We start from the raw sequence: 20,471 nt of genomic DNA on the forward strand, positions 1-20,471 counted from the left end.
CTTTCATATTCACCAATGAGTTTAAACTCTAATACTTTTTAATGAATAAAAATAATTACTTGTAGGTCTATATATGATGAAGCTGCAGATTTTGTGCATGACATCTACATTGAGATAAAAAAAAATGAGGCTTGAATATTTCCGAAAAGAGCAAATAACCTTGAAAAGACAATTTGCCAAGGCGAGATCTGATATTGTTATGGATGAAGAATATAAAGAATATATAATTGATCAAAGAATGCTGCTTCTAACAATATCAATTAGATTGATAACGCGATGGCTAGAAGAACGAAGATAAAGTTGGTCATATAGTATTTTTTCTACTTTATTCATGAAAGGTCTTAAGATTACACGACAATGCTAGCTTTTGAATATTCAAATTTGTAACTATAATTAATATATAACAAAATTAAATGCTTCTCGATTATGTATGTACACATTAACTATTTTTAGTATATACATTATGTTGAAAATAATATGATATGCAGAGAAACTAGTAAAGGCTAAAAGTGGCAGGGAATTAGTTAGCACTTTCACCCTCGACTCACTGCCATCCCGGTGCGCACTTTTTAAGATTTCCAGTTTCCTCTTCAGGCGACCTTTTCGACTTGCAAAAAACAACAAGTGGCTTGTCTTTTCCCCTGCCGCTCAATGCCGCCGAAAGCTGCGTCGGTGCCGCGGTGGCGCCGCAAAACCATAATGACCGCCAGAAAATCCATTCCTAAAGTAACCAAATCCACCGGTTCCCCCACTCCCTCACCGTCCACCACCACCGCCGATGCCGCTGACGTCATCACCACTACCTCCGATGAATTGTCTCCCAACTCTACCAATTCTAAAGGCATCAGTGAGCAATCCCTGATCTCCCAAGTTCCTGAAACAACAAACACGGTTATGAATATTGGGGAAACCACCGCGGAAACCTTGTTGAGCTCGCCGGAGGATAAGAAAGTGGAAATTGAAGCTGCTGGGGAGCAGAAAGTAGGAGTTAGTAAGAAAAAAGTGGTGAAAAAGACTGTAAGGATTGTCAAGAAGATTGTTAAGAAAAAAGTTCCCAAATCGAAGAATGAGGAATCAGTCAAAGACAGGGAAAATAGTGACAGAGATACTGTTTTGGATTCATTGGCCACCTCTCCAGGCATTATTGAATCAGAAACTGAAAATATAGAGCCTACTACTGCTGCTACAGTTGGTGAGGTTGGCGACCCAAAAAAAGGCGATCATTATCCAGTAGAAGTTGAGAAAGGTACTATCGTTGCGGCTGAAGATATCTTAGGAAACGATGGAATGAAGGATTGTGAGGTTAGTGTATCTAAACATGAATTAGAGCTTCCCATTTCAGATGCAAAGGATAATATAGGTTCTCTTGAGACAGGAAACGTAGTTCTTCATTCAGAAAAAGGTAACCTTCGTCCAGTTAAAAAGATTGTCAAGAAGATTGTAAAGAAGAAAGTCCCCAAATTTAAATCTACTGTTAGTCCTCCAGAAACTGAAAATCTAGAGTCTTGTAAGGCTGTATCAGCTAATGGCGAGCAGTCAACGAAATACAATCCACATCCTATGGAAGTTGAGAAAGCTCCTAATGTGAGTGCAACCCAAAATACATTAGAGCCTCTAGTTTCGGAATGTAAAGAAACTACTTGTATTGAGACTGCTGATACAGTTTCTCAAGCTGCACTTCTTGATTCAGAAGCAGGTAATCTTAATGTTTCTACTAGTGACAATTTGGACTCATGTAAGGATCAAAATTTGGAAGAAAACAGTCAGAGCAGGGATGAAACAATGGAAGCTGCAGATACTAGTCTGAGGTTGAACCAAGGAATAGTATTGAGTGGGGAATTGGAGGCATTAGAGCGGAGGAAGAGGCGGAGGACAGAGATTTTCATTGGAGGATTAGACAAGGAGACAAAGGAGGGTGATATTAGGAGAATCTTTGAGGAGGTTGGTGAGGTTGTGGATGTAAAAGTGGTGACAAATCGTGAAACAGGGAAGAACAAGGGGTTTGCGTTCGTGCGGTTTGCTTCCGCGGCTGATGCAAAGAAGGCTGTAGAAAGATATTCCAAAGTTGAGGTAATGCCGTTTGGAATTACTATGCGTAGTCTTCTAATTAGAGCAAAAATTCGTTTAAGTAGTGCAGTTGTGGCTGTTTTGTCTACACATAAAGCTATTAAATCTAGTGTGTGACAAGATTCGTATGGATTTTTCGACCTAACTATCAATTTTCCAGATCCTACAAAAGTTTCAAGCTTATTAATTAAACTAATTCTAAATAAATTCGGCTTCTCATAATTTTTTGTGTATATAGCAAAGAAATTATAAAATGCAAGCATGTGATTTACTGTCATCCTTTATGAAGAGAGTAGAGTATTTTGGTGTTCCCTCTTTCACTCTCATAAACAATTAGCTGTTATAGGTTATCAAAAGAATGATTAGCTGTTATATCCAAACCATTTTACAAAATCAGTTTGATTTTTCCAAAAAGATTAATTATAGAGACTGCCTCCTAACCTTTCAGGTTTCAACTGTTCAGACTTATCTTCCCAGATTTTCAAACATTTCTCATTTTGCAATTTCATAACAAAGCTAATTCTCGTGGTTTGAAGTATCCTTTGTCATAAGCCTCAAATGAATAGATAAAAGTGGCTACAATCTAATAGCTAAGTGTTTTATGTGAGGCGCCGCGTACTATTCAACATGATAGGCAAAGTTTTGGATTTTTGTTTTACCGTCAATCATCCCAAAATTCTTTATGTGTTTGGTAAAAAAAAATAGGCAGCAATTTAGAGGGTGTCTTGCAAAACTAAAATGAATAAGTAAAAATGTCTTATCTCGAACTGTGTAAGCTTTTAGATAAGGATCTTAGCACAACTACTTTTTTTATTTTTGGGAGAAAGGTGACAGCAGAGCAACTTTAACCTACAAAAACTTTATTTTCAAGCAGCAATAGTTGCCTTTTTTTCCTGGAAGGACTTGAAGCGATTTATAGTAATGTCACTATTGGTGGGCCATGCTTGTATATAAAGGGAACTTGTTGAAACGTCAATAGGGCTCTGATGAATTTGACGATTTTATGATCTATTATATCTATCAAGTTGATATGGATCCTCTGATAAAGATCAACATTAAAATATGGAATATTTAACTTACTTTTCAATTGTGGCTAATGGTAGTTATAGACTATGGATTTGCTTTTAGTTTGATCAATTTATAATGCCAAGCACATGACTTTTATTCTTAGCTGCATGCTGTTGTTTTCTTTTGGCAGAATACTATGGTCAGATTTTTGTCATATCATACATCCACCTAATGTTGCTACTAGTCAGAAAAAGCAGTGTAGCACCAATGATTTCGATAGTATTCAGTATAATGCTTTAGATAATGTCAATTTGGGAATTCATTCTCTGTTCTCTCTATGTGATCGCCGATCGTACCAGTTATGCTATACTGGCGTTATCTTTTCAAACATTTCTTATTTTGTTCTCTTTAGAGTGTGATGGTATGATATAAGTCTATCTACAGGAATCTAGATGATTTAAGATTTATATGCTGGAAGCTTATCTGTATTTATCCCAAAAAAAAGATTTATGGAAGCGTATCTAGGAAATTTGTGTACCCTAATACAGGTTAGAGATAGGTGCTACAATTTGGAAAGTGGTTCAGTGAAAACTTATTTTTGGATACCAAGCTTTAAATGGATATTGGTTACAGATACCTTTTTTCTGGTTGATAAGTGGATGTGGCTACCAATTCTTAAGATTTGCTTTGTGTAATTGTACGAGTCATAAGTACTATGGTTTGAGGTAGAATCATACTGTCTGGATGTCGATTCTTGTGATTCTTTGTTCATGCAATTTTCAGTTTCCACCCAAATCACGGCATAGAGAATAATATCTTTTAGCTAAGTTTACTTGTGCAGTCCTGCTGAGAAGATAATTGCAGTTTCTGCACTAAGGCCTAAGCTGTTGTGTGCAATGGACTAACATATTTGTTTGATCTTGAAACCTAGATATCTGGAAAGCAATGTAGTGTATCCCTTGTTGAGGGTAATGACACAATATACCTTGGCAATATTGACAGGAAATGGAAGACTGAAGACGTAAGCTTTACTGTTCGCTGCTGATCATTGTAATTCCTCTGGGTTAAAGTGACTTCTAAAGTGTTTATCTCTTGACAGGTAATTGATCTACTGAAGAAGGCTGGAATTGAAAATATTGATAAGGTTACAGTTATGGCTAATCCTAATAACATTGAGCAGAATCGAGGGTTTGCATTTGTTGAACTTGAAACAAATAAAGAAGCCAAGATTGCTTTCAATAAGCTCCAGAAGAAGGATGTTTTTGGGAAACACATGAATGTAAAAGTTGCATGGGCGCAGCCCTTAGTTGAGCCAAATGAAGAAGAAATGCTAAAGGTCAGTTTGGAAACTTTTGGAATTAATATATTGAGGCTCATCAACTTGTTTACCTGAAATAAATGCCAAGTGGTGCCAGAGAGAAGCCTCAATTTGTTCTATTTTGTTCTTTATCTTTCCCTTTCCTAGCAGATTAACTATTTCTAAATGCACTTTTTAAATTTGATTAAAATACTTAAATTGAAAGTGTTTTGCCTTTGTCAAGGTTAAATCAGTTTATACTGAATATTTACCTTCCACATGGAATGAAGAGAAAGTGCGGGACTACTTTGGCAAATTTGGTGACATTGAGAGTGTTGTTCTTGCAAAAGATCTTGCTTCCTCAAGAAGAAAAGATTTTGCCTTCGTCAATTATATAAGCCGTGAGTCTGCTCTAGCGTGCATTGAGGCATTCGGTCACGAACCAGTCAACGAAAGTGGATCCAAGGTTTCAGTGTTAGAGTAATCTGCTGCTAAGTTATTGAGAAAATTGCTTTGCTCATGATTATTTTAATGTTGATTAAATTTTAGGTAAACTTGAAGGTATCTCTTGCAAAACCCGTCCCTAAGAGCAAGCAAACTAAACGTGCAACTGTTCCTACTAGAAGGGAACCTCGTGAGGAGAAGAAATTACGGGACCCATGTGAGTGTCTTGAAACCCTTATATTTATCAATCTGATGACAGTTTGATGTGATTATCTGTGTGCTTTTTGCCTTAAAAAACTTGATGACCCTTAGTTCCGTAAAAAATATAGAACAAAGAGATCTTTGGGGAATGATCCTCTCAAGTATGTTGGAATTTCAACGATGTACAAGTCAGATACCTAGCTCATTCTCCTACCTAAAATATTTACTGGCATTCTAAACCTTTTCGTATGTACAAGGTGCATATATTTAATATAAGTAAAGATCATATTCTTCATAATAACAACACTAAGATTGTGCAGAAATATGTATATGGCAAAAACTTAGTTCACTCTACAATTACAGGGAACCAAAATGATACTACACTCTTTTCATTTTAGGACGCTCCAAAATGTTTGACACCATTCCATTTCTCTACAACTTTCACAACTTTTAAGATTCTAAATTCTTTAAACTATTCACACTTTAACTTTAATGTTATGTTTGCCTCTTTTCAACCACTACTTCAATATTCTCTTCCATTCACTAATATATTATAAAAGTCAAATTGGCATCTTACTTAAAATCCATGTGCACTCAGGCACACCATCACGTAAAATGAAACAGAGAATACGATTAACATTGTGAAGAAATGAACTAACTCAAACCCAAAAGTTAGCTCATAAGTTGAATTAAGCCCAATGTTCATTCCTTCACATGATATTAGAGCTAGACCCACCGATCCCTGATGTTGTGTTTCTCAATGCTGGGACATGTTGTGCGGATAAAGGAGGGGTGTTAAGTCCCACATTAGTTGAGGGAATGGGTTGTGATCTCCTCATACGATTTTGGCAATCCTCACCTCATGAGCTAGTTTTTGGAGTTGAGTTAGGCCCAATGTACACTGCAAAACATCTATTGAGTTAAACAATTGTCACTTGATAGCAGCAGTGAGTTCTTGTCTCTAATGATTAATTTCTTTCTTGCGGTTATAGCTATCTCGAAGAGGAATGAACCCAGCAAAAAGGTAAATTACATGAGAAGATATACCGAGGATCATAGAGTCGATAGAGGATCTTCTGCAACCAATGAACTTCTGCACCTCTTGAGACAACAAGCGCCAGCTGGTCAGATCCATTCAGGTTTAATATTTTACTTTTCAATTCTACAATTTTTTCTTTTCCTCGCGTCATTAGACATAATTGGTTGACTTAGCTTTCCATTTCAAATGTTCTGGTTGTGTAATGTACTTGTTTTGCTATAATATCCTCCCAAAACTCATTGGCATTTTGATAATTAAGTAGATAGTTACTTAGAGTAGAATGGCGTGTTAGGGTAACACAATGCCTATGTGAATAGAACTTAATGCAGATGCACTGTGGGTTGTTTATTCGGTTTTATTCAACTCCTTATGTTTAATATGGTCCGAAGGGCATGAAATCCGGAATGTCATCTGCAAGGGACCATGTTATATCTTAGTGCCAAGACATCTAATGAACCAGGTTTTACTCCTAAATAGAGGCCCCTAGGGAAATAGCATAACTTTTTTTGTCTCTGCTGGAATTTGAGCGCGGATCTCTCATGGTTTCACTCGCTTACCATTAGGCTGCACCCTTGGGTGTTAAAAGGAAGACTTTGGAGCCCTGTTTTTATTTTCAAAGAAAAAATTAAAGCAAGAAAGAAAGAAAGCAGGATGTTGGAAGTACCATCTAGTGCCTAGTAGAGCGACGTAGGCATTTGAATCCGTGTTTGTGAGAGGTATAAGTGCTACAGATGCACGAGACAAGATTGGTGCTTTGTCAGGCTTTAGGGATGGTCTGCAGAGATTTTATCATCTGAAATTAAAATAGTCTAGCTGCTGCCTTCACACCAGATCAAATGAAGCAAGTAGCACGATAATGTCTGATGGGAGAGTTTAACTTCCATCATGATTGCCAAGAGGAACGAGCTGGAGAAAGCAAGGAAAAGAAGGGGGGGAGGAGGGGGGGGGGCAAGTTTAGTCAATATAAGTGAACTCCTGAACTGGACAATGATGAATGATGAAAACAAAATGGTAACTGATAGTATTAGGTAGAAAATGGTAAATGTGATTGCACTTCTAATGCTCGTGTTGGTAACAAAGTGTCCTATTATCTCGGTCTTTTATTGGTGCCGGGATTAGATTTCATTCATCTGTATTCTTTATTTCTTTTGAAAAGGTAAATAACATGTATATAGAAATAATAGAAAGCTTAGCGCCAACCTGGTGCTTGGACAGTCTTAATCTTCTCGATCCGGACAATTGGCTGGACTAGACTTCCTATGCTAATCCATAGCACAATGCCCTCTGCAATTATTGGTACTTTTTCCCCCTATTAAAGGAAAAAAGATAATTCTTGTGTGGACTATGCTTGAGACAAACAGAAAGACGAATGAGTGAGGCTGAAGGAGAATCTAGATAAATATTAAGTAACAAGATGGAGAATTTAGACAAGTGGGCATGCTCCAGTGGAAAGAGCAGTCCACTTTCAACCTAGAGGTTGGGAGTTCGAGTCATTAAGGGAAGAAACTATGAAAAGATTGTTGTGCAGTCATGGGTAGGGGAGTTTGGCATGCTGTTACCTTGTAAAGGAAAAAAGAAAGATAGAGGATGTATTTTATCTTTTTATAATTCTGATGTTTTCTTCTTTTAGAGGATGTGTTTTATGTTTAATGTTTATTGATTGCAAACGTTCCCAGATCCCTGCCTTTTGAATCCCCTCCCCCCTTTTCCTGTTGAATATAATTGATGTTTGTCTTTTATTGTCCTTGTCCGAGAAGGCTCAGGCATTGACCATCGGTATTTGTTATCTCGAAGCAAGCGGCCACTTTCAGCTGTAGTAAGTTGCAAATTGGTTGCATTTATGCTGCTTTTTCATTTTATGTTCCTAGCTTCTTGTCTACACCTAGACTTATCTTTGATGCACCCTCTTTCTGGCTATGCAGGTAGATAATCCACATCGTATAGATTCCGTTGGAGTTTCTCGATTGCGGTTAGAAAGCTCTTTTCCAACTGCAAGCCAAAGGTTCATGCCATTATCTTTGCTAGTGGACGTCCTTTTAATCTAGGATAGTGTCTTGCAGATACTTTACCTCAGTAATTTATGACTTTGTGCTTTCTTTCATTCAGTATGTTATCACATAGCCGTGGACCTCTTGCTACACCATCTTTTGCCTATTATCGCCAGCTAGGCAGTGGCCAGTCACCAGGTGGGTTAATACTGCAATTACTTGGTTCTTGACATAATTTTTGACTCAATAGTTTTTGCTCTTTTGAGTATGTCTTAGTGTTTAAGTTGTCTCCTTAATGTGTCTTGTCAGGTTCAGTTTATGGAGTCGGAAGCTTTCCGAGTTCTTTTCAGGTATAGAAATGAATGATCTGTGGTCGTTGTTACTGTTCACAGTTTTGCATGGCAAGCTTTCGGTTGTTCATTGGAATTCCCAGCTATTTCCCATTCCATTTCTATTATATAGTATATACACCTGGCACTCTTACAAACTTGTGCTTCCCGCCTTTCACAAAGATTCTATACCAGTAGAATACACAAGGATTCTCCACCCATTATTATCTCTATTATAGAGTTGACATGTCGAAAGATAGAGATAGAATCGAGACAGATCTTTTTTCTTCTATCACTCTTGTGGCATTCATCATCTTGAGCACCCGGTTTGAACTGAACCATTTTAGCCTTTTTTTAAAACTGAAACTCAGTTGCCTATCTGATCCTTGTTCTAATTGGGCCTTTCTCTATAGTTCGAATCGAATAGCGCTCCAATTTATGCTAATTGTTGTATATTGCATATTTTTCAATTTAATGGCCTGCAAACTGCACCTTATTTTAAAGATTTGTTGCTTGATTCTGCATGTGGATAGTAGTATACCTCACTGTTGGGAAAGCAAATCTTGTGTAGAATACACTTGCAATTGTGGGGGATGCATCTTCTTTATATGAAAGTATAAACAGTAGGCCATATTTAAGCCCTCCAGAAAGGAAAAAGAAAGAAATGGCTTGTAATTGGACCAACTCCAACCCTTTAACTCCATTCTGTTCAATGTCCAATGACCTAGGATTTTTTTCATATTCCTGATTAGCAAGTTCACTTTTGCAAAATGACCTGAAGTGGTTTATACTTTATACAACCTGATTGTGATGATTAGTTTCCTGGAAAAAGTTCTTAAGCTAAGGAGACTTCCTCCTTAGTCCGTATATGCTGATGATGCCTGTTGAATCTTGCCTGTGTCTAAAGAAGTTCAAAATTTCTTCATTCTATTTCGGGAAGGATGAAAAGCTCTAGCGATTGAGCTCTGTTGCTAAAGAACAAAAGTTTCTAAATATAATTGATAAAGTATACCTTTGTATACATTCTTATCAAATTATTTTAATCAAGACCTTCCAGCCTTGTTGTTTTTCTCCTTTCTAAGTTATATTTATAGACATTTCTCTTTCTTTTCAACATTAAAGGAAGATCAAAATGTTAGAGACTGACATTTTCTGAGCTTTGGCTCAGAATAGAGTTTCTGAACGTTGTTTCTGTTTGGCTTGCAGTCTCAGGAGCGTGGCCCTTATGGTGGACATAGTAGCATATATCGTAGATGTGAGTAAACTTCTTCTGGTATCTTATTGGCTTTTAGAATGCTTTTTTAAATTAGCTTGGCTGATTGCGTAGTTTTCGCTTGATTTATGCTTTGAAACAAAGGGTCTCAAGTATTGGTTTCTTTTCCTGCTTGTCTTGCTTTTTTTCCTCTTTAGTTTGGTTGGTTGGGTGGTTACATTTGAGTGTGTCCAAATGAATCCTTTCCTTACATCTGATCTGAACCCACAATGTCACATGGTGATGCCTATAAGACTATCTTGATTCACTATTTGTCAAAATCTTAATCGTATTTTTTTTTTTGGTGGTGGTGGGGTGGGGTGGGGTGGTCAGGAGTTTATTGCTCTGGTTTTCATCCGTCCTTTTGAAAATTATTTGAAGATTAAGAGTTCTCAATGGTCATCTTGGTTTTCTGTGCATGTTGTATTAGTTTCATATTACTGTACCTACAGCATTTGGTATTAGCTTCTTTTTGGACCTTTGTAACAGATTCTTTTTTGCCCAATTTTTGGTTGAGTCCCTTGTTAGTCGTTTAGTAGTTCCCTCTTAAAAACATGTTGGTTTCCAATGTCTTGGAATTCGTCAGGGTTTATTATAAATTTTATCATTGCTTCAGTTTTTTGCATTTCTATTCCAACATTAGATTAGTAGTCGACAGAAGAACTGAAATTTAACCATAAGCTGCCGTGAAGTGTCTGCAAACTGTGTTGACTAGAATTCACATTTGATCTTATTGCAGCATTTTATGTTCTACGTGATCTTATTGTTATTCTTCATTGGTTTCTACAGATTGAAGGAGCGATTTTGGGTTTTGGCAATGCTGCTGACCTGATGTTTCTAGCAAGACATGTTATACACTGACAAATTTGAAATCCAATTTGGGAGTTTTGATATGTAAAGCTAACGCATCAATGATCTCGTTAAATTATATGCAAGCTCATACTAATGTTTTCTAGTTGAGTAATGTTCAGGGTTTTTTTGCCATTTCATATGTGGCTAAGACCCTCTTTTCCACCTCCCCTCGGCCCCTTCCTGTAGTGTCTGCAAATTTTGGCCATTTGTATCTTCAGTAAGTATTGACGGAGTTTGGTTGATTGCCAAGGCTAACATAGGATCCGTTTTGCAATTCATCAATGTGGTGTAATTCTGTCATCTGTCAAAGTTTATCAAATGCCATGACTCTTCGAAACAATAAGTCTAATGGTATTAATAATTCATTCAGCTGAATTTAATTAGTTTGGATTGAGGCTCACTAAACAGCTTCTATCAATTATACTCCTATATAGTTCAACCTAATTAAAGTTACTGAACGTGGATTCACTTAGCCTTATCAAACATAGCGTCATAAAAATAGGTGATGACTGTTTATTTCAGCAGTTAGTAACGTTGATTGAGTTCTAGTCTATTGTTGCATGGCAAAACACGGAGTATTACAGGGAATGGTCACATGGGCATTGTGTAGTAAGTGAAAAATCTTGTAGCTTTGGCAAAATATTAGTGGTTCAAGCTGATAACCGTAGTCAGCACTCGAGTAATTTTGTTCGTATTCTGTCTCTTTTCATTCTTCTTAATCTTTTCTGCAATAAGATCTTTTGCTTGTGATGCTTAGTTTGATTGGTTGAATTCCTTTGCTGATTCTATGCTAATACTTCTGAATTTGTGTTGCTTCATCAATTCCCTCAAATTCCACATATCCCTGCTATCTTTTTCTTTGCTTATTTTCCGTTCTAGTTGTTTGAATCATGATCCCTAAAGGATCCCAATTATTTATGCCAAAGCAGAACTCAAAGAAGAAGATGCTGACTTGCAAACAATCATGAAAACAGAGGATGGTAATTCTTTGGTTTTCATTCATTTAGAGTACATAAATCTTCTTGACGCCTTTCAAATAAATTTGAGGATAACATCGTCAAAATAGAGCCGATATGATTTCCTCCAGAGAGAGAATGCTCTAAAGAAAAACATAAAAAAGAAGAATGGGATGCCCGGGGACAGTACTACTAACCTACAGAATAATATCATAGCGAGCACAATTATTAAAAACCAATAGAAAATTTCCTTTTCAAGTTAAAGAACACCATGAGCAATGCCCCGAGGGGTTTGTTTCTTCCAACTGGCTCACTTGGCGCTGGCAAGCTGGGTGCGGATGGCCTTGGCTGCAGAAACCATGGCTTGGAGTGCTGGCTTCACCTCGGTGTACTTGCGTGTCTTAAGACCACAGTCAGGGTTGACCCACAAGATGTTGGTGTCAAGAACAGCAAGCATCTTGTTCACTCTATCAGCGATCTCTTCAGTTGATGGTATTCTTGGAGAGTGGATGTCATAGACACCAGGGCCAATTCCAGCACCATATTTCACTCCCTCCCTGAAAACTGAGAGGAGCTTCTCATCGGAACGTGAGTTCTCAATTGTGATCACATCAGCATCCATGTCGATGATGGAGTGGATAATGTCATTGAAGTTGGAGTAGCACATGTGAGTGTGGATCTGGGTAGTGTCCTGGATATCGACATTGGTGATTCTGAAGGAGTGAACGGCCCAGTTCAAGTAGAAAGCATGCTCAGCCTTCCTAAGAGGCAACCCCTCTCTCAATGCAGCTTCATCGATTTGGATGACAGTGATGCCTGCCTTCTCCAAATCCTCCACCTCATCCTTAATGGCCAAAGCAATCTGGTAGCAGGTCTCAAATCTGGAGATGAAGATGACACACATCAACATCAACTCGTAAAAATAATTTCCGATGGGGGGTAAAGATCAAATATTAATTACCTTGGCTGGTCATTTCTGACAAATGACCAATTGAGAATGGTAACTGGTCCTGTAAGCATTCCCTTCATTGGGCGTTTGGTCATGCTCTGAGCTATACTGGACCAGAATACAGTCATTGGCTTTGGGCGACTGACATCACCATAGATGATTGGTGGCTTCACACATCGAGATCCATAAGATTGAACCCATCCATTAGCAGTGAATGCAAAACCAGAAAGTTGTTCCCCAAAGTATTCAACCATATCGTTCCTCTGCATCCATTGAATATCCAAAGTGACTAAAGATGTCAAAGACCCAGAATATGCATAAAGTAAGAAAAAAGAAGCAGCCGCCTAGCAAGCATGTGAGTCGCCTTACCTCGGGCTCTCCATGAACCAAGACATCAATGTCAAGCTCTTCCTGGAGGTCAACAACCTTCTTGATTTCCTCCTTGATGGCTTTAACATACTCTTCCTCAGAGATCCTAGAAACAAATGGTATTTATCAGAATACATGTTTGACAACATTGACAATGACAAGAGCTAGTACAAGACTCACTTCTTGGCCTTGTATTCACGACGAACTCTTCTGAGCTCCACTGTCTGAGGGAAGGACCCAATGGTGGTTGTCGGGAGAACCGGGAGGTTAAGTTTCTTTTGTTGGGCATCAAGCCTAGCACTAACATTTGTTGCACGGCGGTGGTCAGAACCTCTGAGAGCAGCAGCCTGACAAAACGAAATAGAAGCCCAAGCTGGTAAGTTAATCATACTCCCTAACAAAATGACAAAATAAACTGTAAATAGCTCATGACTTACAGCCTTTTGAACAGCTTCATTTGTCACTCTTGGGGAGGTCTTTCTGGAAGCTTGAGCAGCAGCGCCAGCGGAGAAGAATGCCTGAAAATACAACCAAAACATTTGGTCACGAATGATAGAATAATCTAGTAAGGATAAAATCACAAACTTTGATTTTTTGGCAGGCACTCTTCTCGAGACCTTTTCGGGTAGGAATGAAGTATACCTCATCCTTGTCACCAGCCAATGCCTTGGCAAGAGCATTCACTTCAACAACTTTTTGAGCAGCAAATGCCAACCATGATTTGATTTCATCATCTAGCTTGGTCTCATTGATGAGATCAACAGCAGTGTGGAGCAATGAGCAAGATGTAGAGACAACAAGCTTATCTGCATTATTAAGTTCACAGAAAAAATTATCTTCTGCAGCAAAGCACCAACAAAATAAGCCATGCAGCGTGGAGATGTGGGTTACATACCTTTTCCTACAATGCCCTCAAGTGATTTCAAGAGCTCAAGAGATGCAGCAAGATCATTAGCCCAGATGTTCCTCCCATCAACCACTCCTGCAAACAAGTACTTTCCTGAGGGGAAGCCACCCTTGATCAAATCAAGGGTCTGAGTTCCACGAACCAAGTCAAAACCAAAGGCAGTAACTCCCTTCAAAGCAGTAAGGGTTTTGAATGCGCCGGCAGGAACATCAGCAAAGTAGGTCTCGATGAGAACATCAAGGCCAGATAGAGTTGATTCCAGTTCAGCATATGCCTTGGTGAATGCTTCCAATTGGTGAGCCTCAAGATCCAACACAAGGGTAGGCTCATCAAACTGAATCCAGGAAGCACCAGCAGCCTTCAACTCGGAAATGACTTCCCTGCAATGATGTTTTTGAGTTAAAATGGGAATGTCTACAGAACTAGATGACTGAGACAAAGAAAAGAGTGTATTTCTTACTTGTAGATTGGAAGGATTTTGTCAAGAAGTGATAAAAGGGGGAAAGATTTCTCAACACCCTTAGCAGGTTTAGATAGTAACAGGTATGAGACTGGACCAATAAGTACTGGGACAGTATTTACACCAAGCTGCGCGAAGAGAAAGATCAAGATCAATCAATCATCAGTCCTATCTCTTAATTACATTTAAAACAAACCAAAGGTACATACGAACAGTGAATTTAACAAGACACTTGATAGTTGTAATAAACATATAGGGAATAATGAACCAACCCCTGCCTCTAAACAAACTGAAATGAGAAAAACTCAAAAGAATATGTATATGTATATTCTCTCTTTCTCTCCACACCACCCAATTTGTATCACAGACCACAAGGTTTCTGCTATAAGGTTCCCATAAAAGTGAACACTACATTAATAATGCTCCTGTTCAAATAACTAAGATAAATGGATATGTCTCGTGAAATCAAAACTAAGGATTAATAAAAGTCACATACCCCCTTAGCCTCTTTGTACTCGTCCACTGCCTTGTGAGAAGCATAAGAGAAGTTAACATCTGGTCCCAATTCAGGGACAATGAAGTGGCTGGATCAAATAGTGATGATCAGTATGAATTCAGAATAATAATAATAATAATAATAATAACTGTTGATTCAAATGATATTCGTGTCACTCACTAGTTGGTATCAAACCACTTGGTCATCTCCATAGCAGGGACAGAGGCATTTCCTCTGGCCATGGAGAAGTAAGTGTCGAATCCGATCTCACCACCGGTCCAGTTGTATCTAGATGGGACGGCACCGAGCATAGCAGTTGTGTCAAGCACCTGATCATAGTAAGAGAATGTGTTGCTGGGAATGTACTTAATGCCAGCATCAGCCATCTGTTTCCAAATGGATGACCTGAGATCTGCAGAGACCTTCTTCAAGTCCTCAGCACTGCTCTTTCCATCCCAGAAAGATTCGAGAGCAAATTTCAGCTCTCTCTTTGGGCCCATACGAGGATATCCAACTATGTGAGATGCCATTTTTCTGCTTCACCAAATTTAATCAGTCAGACGAGAATTCAACAGAACCCATTGATATAGTAACAACAGAACCCATTGATATAGTAAAGACATAGTAAAGATCCTATCTTTTCTTGAATATGAAATAATGTGCACAAGGAAGGTGAATTGTTGCAAAGCAGAGACTATGAAACCTTAGAAAATGTAAAAGCTAAAAGAGCAAACTAGCAAAGAATGAAAAGCTGCAAAGAAAATCCTCAACGAATTGAACGATCTAATTAAGTCGATCAGATCTATAACTCCAGATCTAAGTTGCATCAACCAAAAAATATGGATACATTAATCTAGATCTATAATTGTCCAAAGTCACCACATCACAGAGATCTAGCACTCACCCTCCTCATGCATACACATTAAACATTAGAACAAATGTGTTCATACCAATAGATATAAATATATGTGAAGTAAAACAAAGAACTGAACTTGAAATGAAATATGAACGTGAGCATGAGGCTAAAAGATAGAATTTTGGGTATACGTGCAATATGCAAATGAATTATCATACCAATAGATCTGGATCAAATGAAGAAACCAATAATATGAAAAAGAGAAGTATATTGAACGTGGGCAAAGAGAAGCAGAAAGAAGAGAGGCAGTAGAAATAGTACAAGGTAAAACAGGGAGACCCACAAAAGGCAGCAACGACAGAGCGTACCTATAGGAAGAGATAGAAGCGGAAAGAAAGATGACTGCTTCGACACAAAATTAGCAGAGGAAAAAGGGCTGACGCGAGTTTGAAGAGGGGGAGTGTATGGTGTTTATATAGCAGAAAATGGGAGATTCAGAGTTGGTGGCAATGGTAGATCTCAAAATTTAAAAATAATAAATGGAGTGCTAAAAGCGGAGTATAATATACTTGCTACTCTTTGCTAACAACAATGGAAATGAGGGGCTGATTTAATGGCAATTACAAAATCATGTGGGAGTCTATCTCCAATGCGTTTAAGTTATGCATTTATAAATGTAGCAATATTTATAAATCCTATGCAAAGAGGGTAGCCGCTGCGGTTTTCTTTTAATTTTTTATTTTGGTCCAAAATAAGTGTCCATTTATATAATTAAAAAAAATTCAATTTATTTTTTCAAAATTACCCTTATGTACGTATCCCTAAAAAGTCATTTACTCCTCACATTTGAGAAGAGAAATAAGTGCTAATATAGCTATGGTGCAACATTTAATAAAGAGTAGTTTAGTCACACTAACTATTTTCGTCTAGAATTTAGTGTTTCCTTAATGGGTGGGCCCAAAGCAAATTGATCACTTATTGTGGACCGGAAAAAGTAATAATTAGCATAAATCCTATTGTAAATACTAGCACGCAACAACAACAAACCCAGTGAAATTCATCAAGTAGGGTATGGGGAGGATAAAGTGTATACAGATCTTATCCCTACCTTGTTACGGTAGAGAAGCCGTTTCCGAAAGACTCTCGGCTCTAGAATAACTAACCAACTATTACGAATTAAATTTATAAATAACGAGTAGAGGTTTAATTGATTGCATTCAAACCTTGTATAAAGAAAGAATATACTTCTTTAGGTTCAAAAATAAGTGTGATCTATTATTTTTGTAAATTCATAAAAAAATAATTTAATAGCATTAATCATAAGGTTATATCTCTTCAAATTATCCTCTTATCTCTTGTACACCTTTTTTAATCATTTATTGGAGTAAGGGTAAACTTGAAAAAAATTGCTTTACTGGTTTCCTAAGGACCAATTTGGCTAAAACAATACTTAATATGGAACGATGGAGTAATATTTAACCGGCAAATAGAGCATTTTGAAGTTTTTGAGGGGGCAAAATGAAAATAAACTTTTCTTGCTAAAAGCAGACTTGGGTGTCGGTGTATATAACCAGCATAGGAAGTGAGGATTGAGGAAGTTATTGGGTTTACTTCATTTGAGCAAAACAATTAATGCTGCTGTGTTGCTTTCATTCTAAGGTAAGGAGATTCATTCATGTTACAAATACACTACTTCTCACTCTATATTTTACCAATGTAGCCAAAAAAATTATGATTCTTATACCTGATGCTTCAACGTTCCTGCTTTTAAGATTTATGGATAAATTAATAATGTAAACAATTGACATGTAATTCTATAAATCTCCTCCTTTCTTTCACTTTGAGGTCTATTTTGTTTAGATCATTTGATCATTTGAAATATATATTTCTTCCTTTCTAATTTTTTGGTGAAAAAAAGGGCTCTACTTTTTTCTGCTTTGTCAGCTGGATCTACTTTGGTTTCAGACCATTCAACTCACTATCAACTTGGCATATGAAAGCTTAATGAGCCGACATTAATTAAATAAACTAGAATTTGTGACAAATGTATTCTACTGTAACATTTATGATAAGAAATTTTTATTTATTTATCTTAGGTACTCGATCGGTCCTATTTCACATTTCAAAAATTATAACTTGAAAAATAACACTTTTAATTTTCAACTTTTTAAAAATATTTATATCATTTTATAAAAAATTAGAATAACCGCATAGATTTTAAATATATAAAATTTACTCTAAAAATATTAAACAAGTAGAGTTTTGTACAAAAAAATTAAATTGTTTCAATTTTAATCCTCAAAATCTTTTATCAAAAGAAAATCCTCAAAAATCCGGTAAACTCCATTCTTTTAGTCTTGTATACGGTCAAAATCATGTGTCCCCGATTTTGTAGGCTCGAGGGGTCGCGTCGAGAACGAGTTCAATATGGACCGGGCTCGAGCCCGATGGCAGAATACGAAACTCGAAGATCGAAGTGCTCGATGAACACTGGGGCCGAGTATGACCAACTTCGAGATAATACCGTTATGATTTTATAACAGAAAGAGCGAGATTCCCGCGGTGGTCCTAAGATAACGGCGTAAATTCCGGAAGGTATTTGTACTAGGCAGTTAGACAATTGTATAATAAGATTCCCTACTACAATTAGAATTGTACCTTATTTAGGATTCCCCTACTATATAAAGGGGACCCCACTCATTTGTAACGGAGAATCATTGACTGAGAAGAGAATATACATTTCCAATTTCTTGACTGAGAAGAAAATATACATTTCCGCTTTCTTGCCTACTGTTCATCCGACTCAACTTATTATTATTTTATTGTTCTTGTTCATTTACCTCGAGGTCGTCATTGTTCGAGGTCGAGGTCTGCTTATATGTTGGTTTGACTTACCTTACTCTTTAATTTAACACACTTGATTTCTTGTTTATCAGTTAGTATTGGATTAAATCACATATCTTTAACACCACAATAAATTTAATTGTTACTCGGAATTTAGGGTAAACAAGTCTGAATATAAATATAATCCTTTTCAGAAAACTCCAAAGAAAAAGTTGCACGGTGGGTGGGATTAAGAAGTTGGTGTGCTGTAGTTGGTGAAGAAATTCGAAAAACGACATGAGCACAAACCTTGGTATTTGGTATTACTTGCGTACGCCGATGTATTGTAGTTTCAATAGGTTCTACTGAATTTAATATTTTTCAAATACATCATAAGTTCATCGGAATTTTAATAAATATTAAACTCATAATTACAAAAATGTAACAAATTAATGGTGAGAATATAAAAACAACAACAACAACGATCCAGCAAAATTTCACTAATGGGGTTTGGAGAAGGTATAGTGTACGCAGACCTTATCCCTATCCCGAAGAGATAGAGAGGCTGTTTCCGGGAAAATATGAATATTAAATTCATTAAATATAAATGCAGGATCCGCATTCCACAGTGGGCTGTTAGTCATGGGCCATTTTCTCCTCATTACGGTTGGGAACTTACATATTAAAGGGAAGCAAATCTCATTTTGAATGTCCAAATTACCCTTTCAATATTTTTTAAATAATTTTTTGCAGCAGTCAAAGAAATTCAACAGAAAGTTTGTTGTGGGAGTAGGTGATCTGTCCCCACTCTCAAGAATCAAGATCCATACTAAAGAATAGCGGAGATGGGACTTTGTATATAAATTTTTATATTAGGAATCACATTGTGCTGAAGTTGTGGTTGCCACCATCCACCAAAGTCAGATATTTTTGGTAGCTACAAATAGTGGTGCCAAAATGGTTTTAAAAAAAAACAGTTAACCACCCATATTATCCATTAAAAAATGGATCGGATAATGAAGTTTTTTAAAAACGGGTCAAATATGGATAAGAACTATATTATCCATTTAGAAAATGGATAACCAATGAGTTTAACTTTTACATTTGGTCATGGATAATATGGTTACCTATATTATCCGTCAGTTAACCCGTTTTTTATCTGTATTAAATATGGAACGGCAAGATAATTTATCCGCTTTCGACCCGAACCATATTCGAACGACCCGACCGTTTGCCATTCCTAACTACAATTAAAAAAATTCACTTTGGGGTAGTTCGTTTTTAAGTATAAAAAATCAATTTCACTATAATTTTTCCGTTTCACTTACAACTTGTTTGGATGGTTGTTACATATCGTTTCATAATGTATCGTATCGTATTGTATTGTATTGTACTGTATCGTTTGATGAATACAATGTTTGGATGGATTGTGTCGTTTTGGCGTCGTTTCATGGTATCACGCATCTGTGATATGATGAATAAACTTGCAATATTATAAAGAAAAATTATGATACGGTATATAAAAAGTTAGGGTAAATGATAAAATAAAATTATTTAATAATAATGAAGGGTGAGATTGAGAGAAAAACACAAGGAAACGACGCGACCAAACCAAATCGGTCGTTACATAAAGTGGCACATTTCATCGTTACGTAACGACGGATTTAACGATACGATACAATAAAATTTAAGTAACAATCAAAACAAACATTGTTTTTAAAGTAACAATACGATACGATACGATAGGTAACAACCATCCAAACAAGCTGTTATAGATCATTTGGTTTCAATATAAAATTTTGCAAGACTAGCCTAACTTTAGACCGTTATGTTTGATTACTCATATGGTCAGATTGCAAGTCAAGTTTGCAGCTGCATAACCCGAAACAACAACAGTAACAACAACCCAATAAAATTTTATAAGTGGAGTCTGGGAAGAATAGAGTGTACCCAGACCTTACCCCTATCCCGAGGGGGTAGAAAAACTGTTTCCGGTAGACCCTCGGCTGAGAAAAGACGAAAAGAGAGACAAAATAGTATCAAATGAAAGCTCTCCGATAATAACATAAGTTATTGATCAATCTGCTTATTTTTCTAATGATTTTACCAATTTATACCTCGATCCAAAGAGTATTCATATCCTACAGAAAAACAATCAGTTCATTCGGCACAACACTC

At 37.0% G+C, this 20,471-nt stretch overlaps 2 protein-coding genes and 1 long non-coding RNA gene across 5 annotated transcripts; 2 read left to right on the forward strand and 1 right to left on the reverse strand.

Annotated features, from left to right (window-relative positions):
• The first annotated feature begins 491 nt into the window (after positions 1-491).
• Positions 492-10,732, forward strand: LOC109238894 (nucleolin 2-like). 2 transcript variants are annotated; one of them, XM_019405380.1, is made up of 12 exons: positions 492-2,070; positions 4,007-4,096; positions 4,175-4,411; positions 4,617-4,838; positions 4,922-5,033; positions 6,010-6,156; positions 7,814-7,872; positions 7,979-8,058; positions 8,163-8,242; positions 8,354-8,394; positions 9,580-9,628; positions 10,415-10,732. In XM_019405380.1, exons 1-12 carry the CDS (start codon positions 652-654, stop codon positions 10,417-10,419), a joined length of 2,541 nt encoding a protein of 846 aa, XP_019260925.1. In that variant the 5' UTR covers positions 492-651; the 3' UTR covers positions 10,420-10,732. The 2 variants fall into 2 exon arrangements, with proteins under 2 accessions (XP_019260925.1, XP_019260926.1); XM_019405381.1 differs by having other exon boundaries at positions 8,360-8,394.
• Positions 10,733-11,442: 710 nt separating this feature from the next.
• Positions 11,443-16,002, reverse strand: LOC109238895 (5-methyltetrahydropteroyltriglutamate--homocysteine methyltransferase-like). Of its 2 annotated transcripts, none has more exons than XM_019405382.1 (11): positions 15,839-16,002; positions 14,795-15,148; positions 14,615-14,702; positions 14,119-14,246; positions 13,647-14,038; positions 13,394-13,557; positions 13,189-13,269; positions 12,932-13,098; positions 12,752-12,857; positions 12,395-12,645; positions 11,443-12,314 (listed from the first exon to the last, which is right to left on the reverse strand). In XM_019405382.1, the coding sequence occupies exons 2-11, from the start codon at positions 15,142-15,144 to the stop codon at positions 11,744-11,746; spliced, it is 2,298 nt and encodes a 765-aa protein (XP_019260927.1). In that variant the 5' UTR covers positions 15,145-15,148; positions 15,839-16,002; the 3' UTR covers positions 11,443-11,743. The 2 variants fall into 2 exon arrangements, with proteins under 2 accessions (XP_019260927.1, XP_019260928.1); XM_019405383.1 differs by lacking the exon at positions 15,839-16,002 and adding an exon at positions 15,689-15,808 and having other exon boundaries at positions 11,487-12,314.
• Positions 16,003-17,042: 1,040 nt separating this feature from the next.
• On the forward strand, positions 17,043-18,224 carry LOC109238897. The gene is made up of 2 exons (XR_002069823.1): positions 17,043-17,129; positions 17,866-18,224. It is a non-coding gene; the product is annotated as an uncharacterized LOC109238897 (long non-coding RNA).
• Positions 18,225-20,471: the final 2,247 nt, after the last annotated feature.

The sequence above is a fragment of the Nicotiana attenuata genome, unplaced genomic scaffold (assembly GCF_001879085.1).
Source record: "Nicotiana attenuata strain UT unplaced genomic scaffold, NIATTr2, whole genome shotgun sequence".
NCBI lineage: Eukaryota > Viridiplantae > Streptophyta > Magnoliopsida > Solanales > Solanaceae > Nicotiana > Nicotiana attenuata.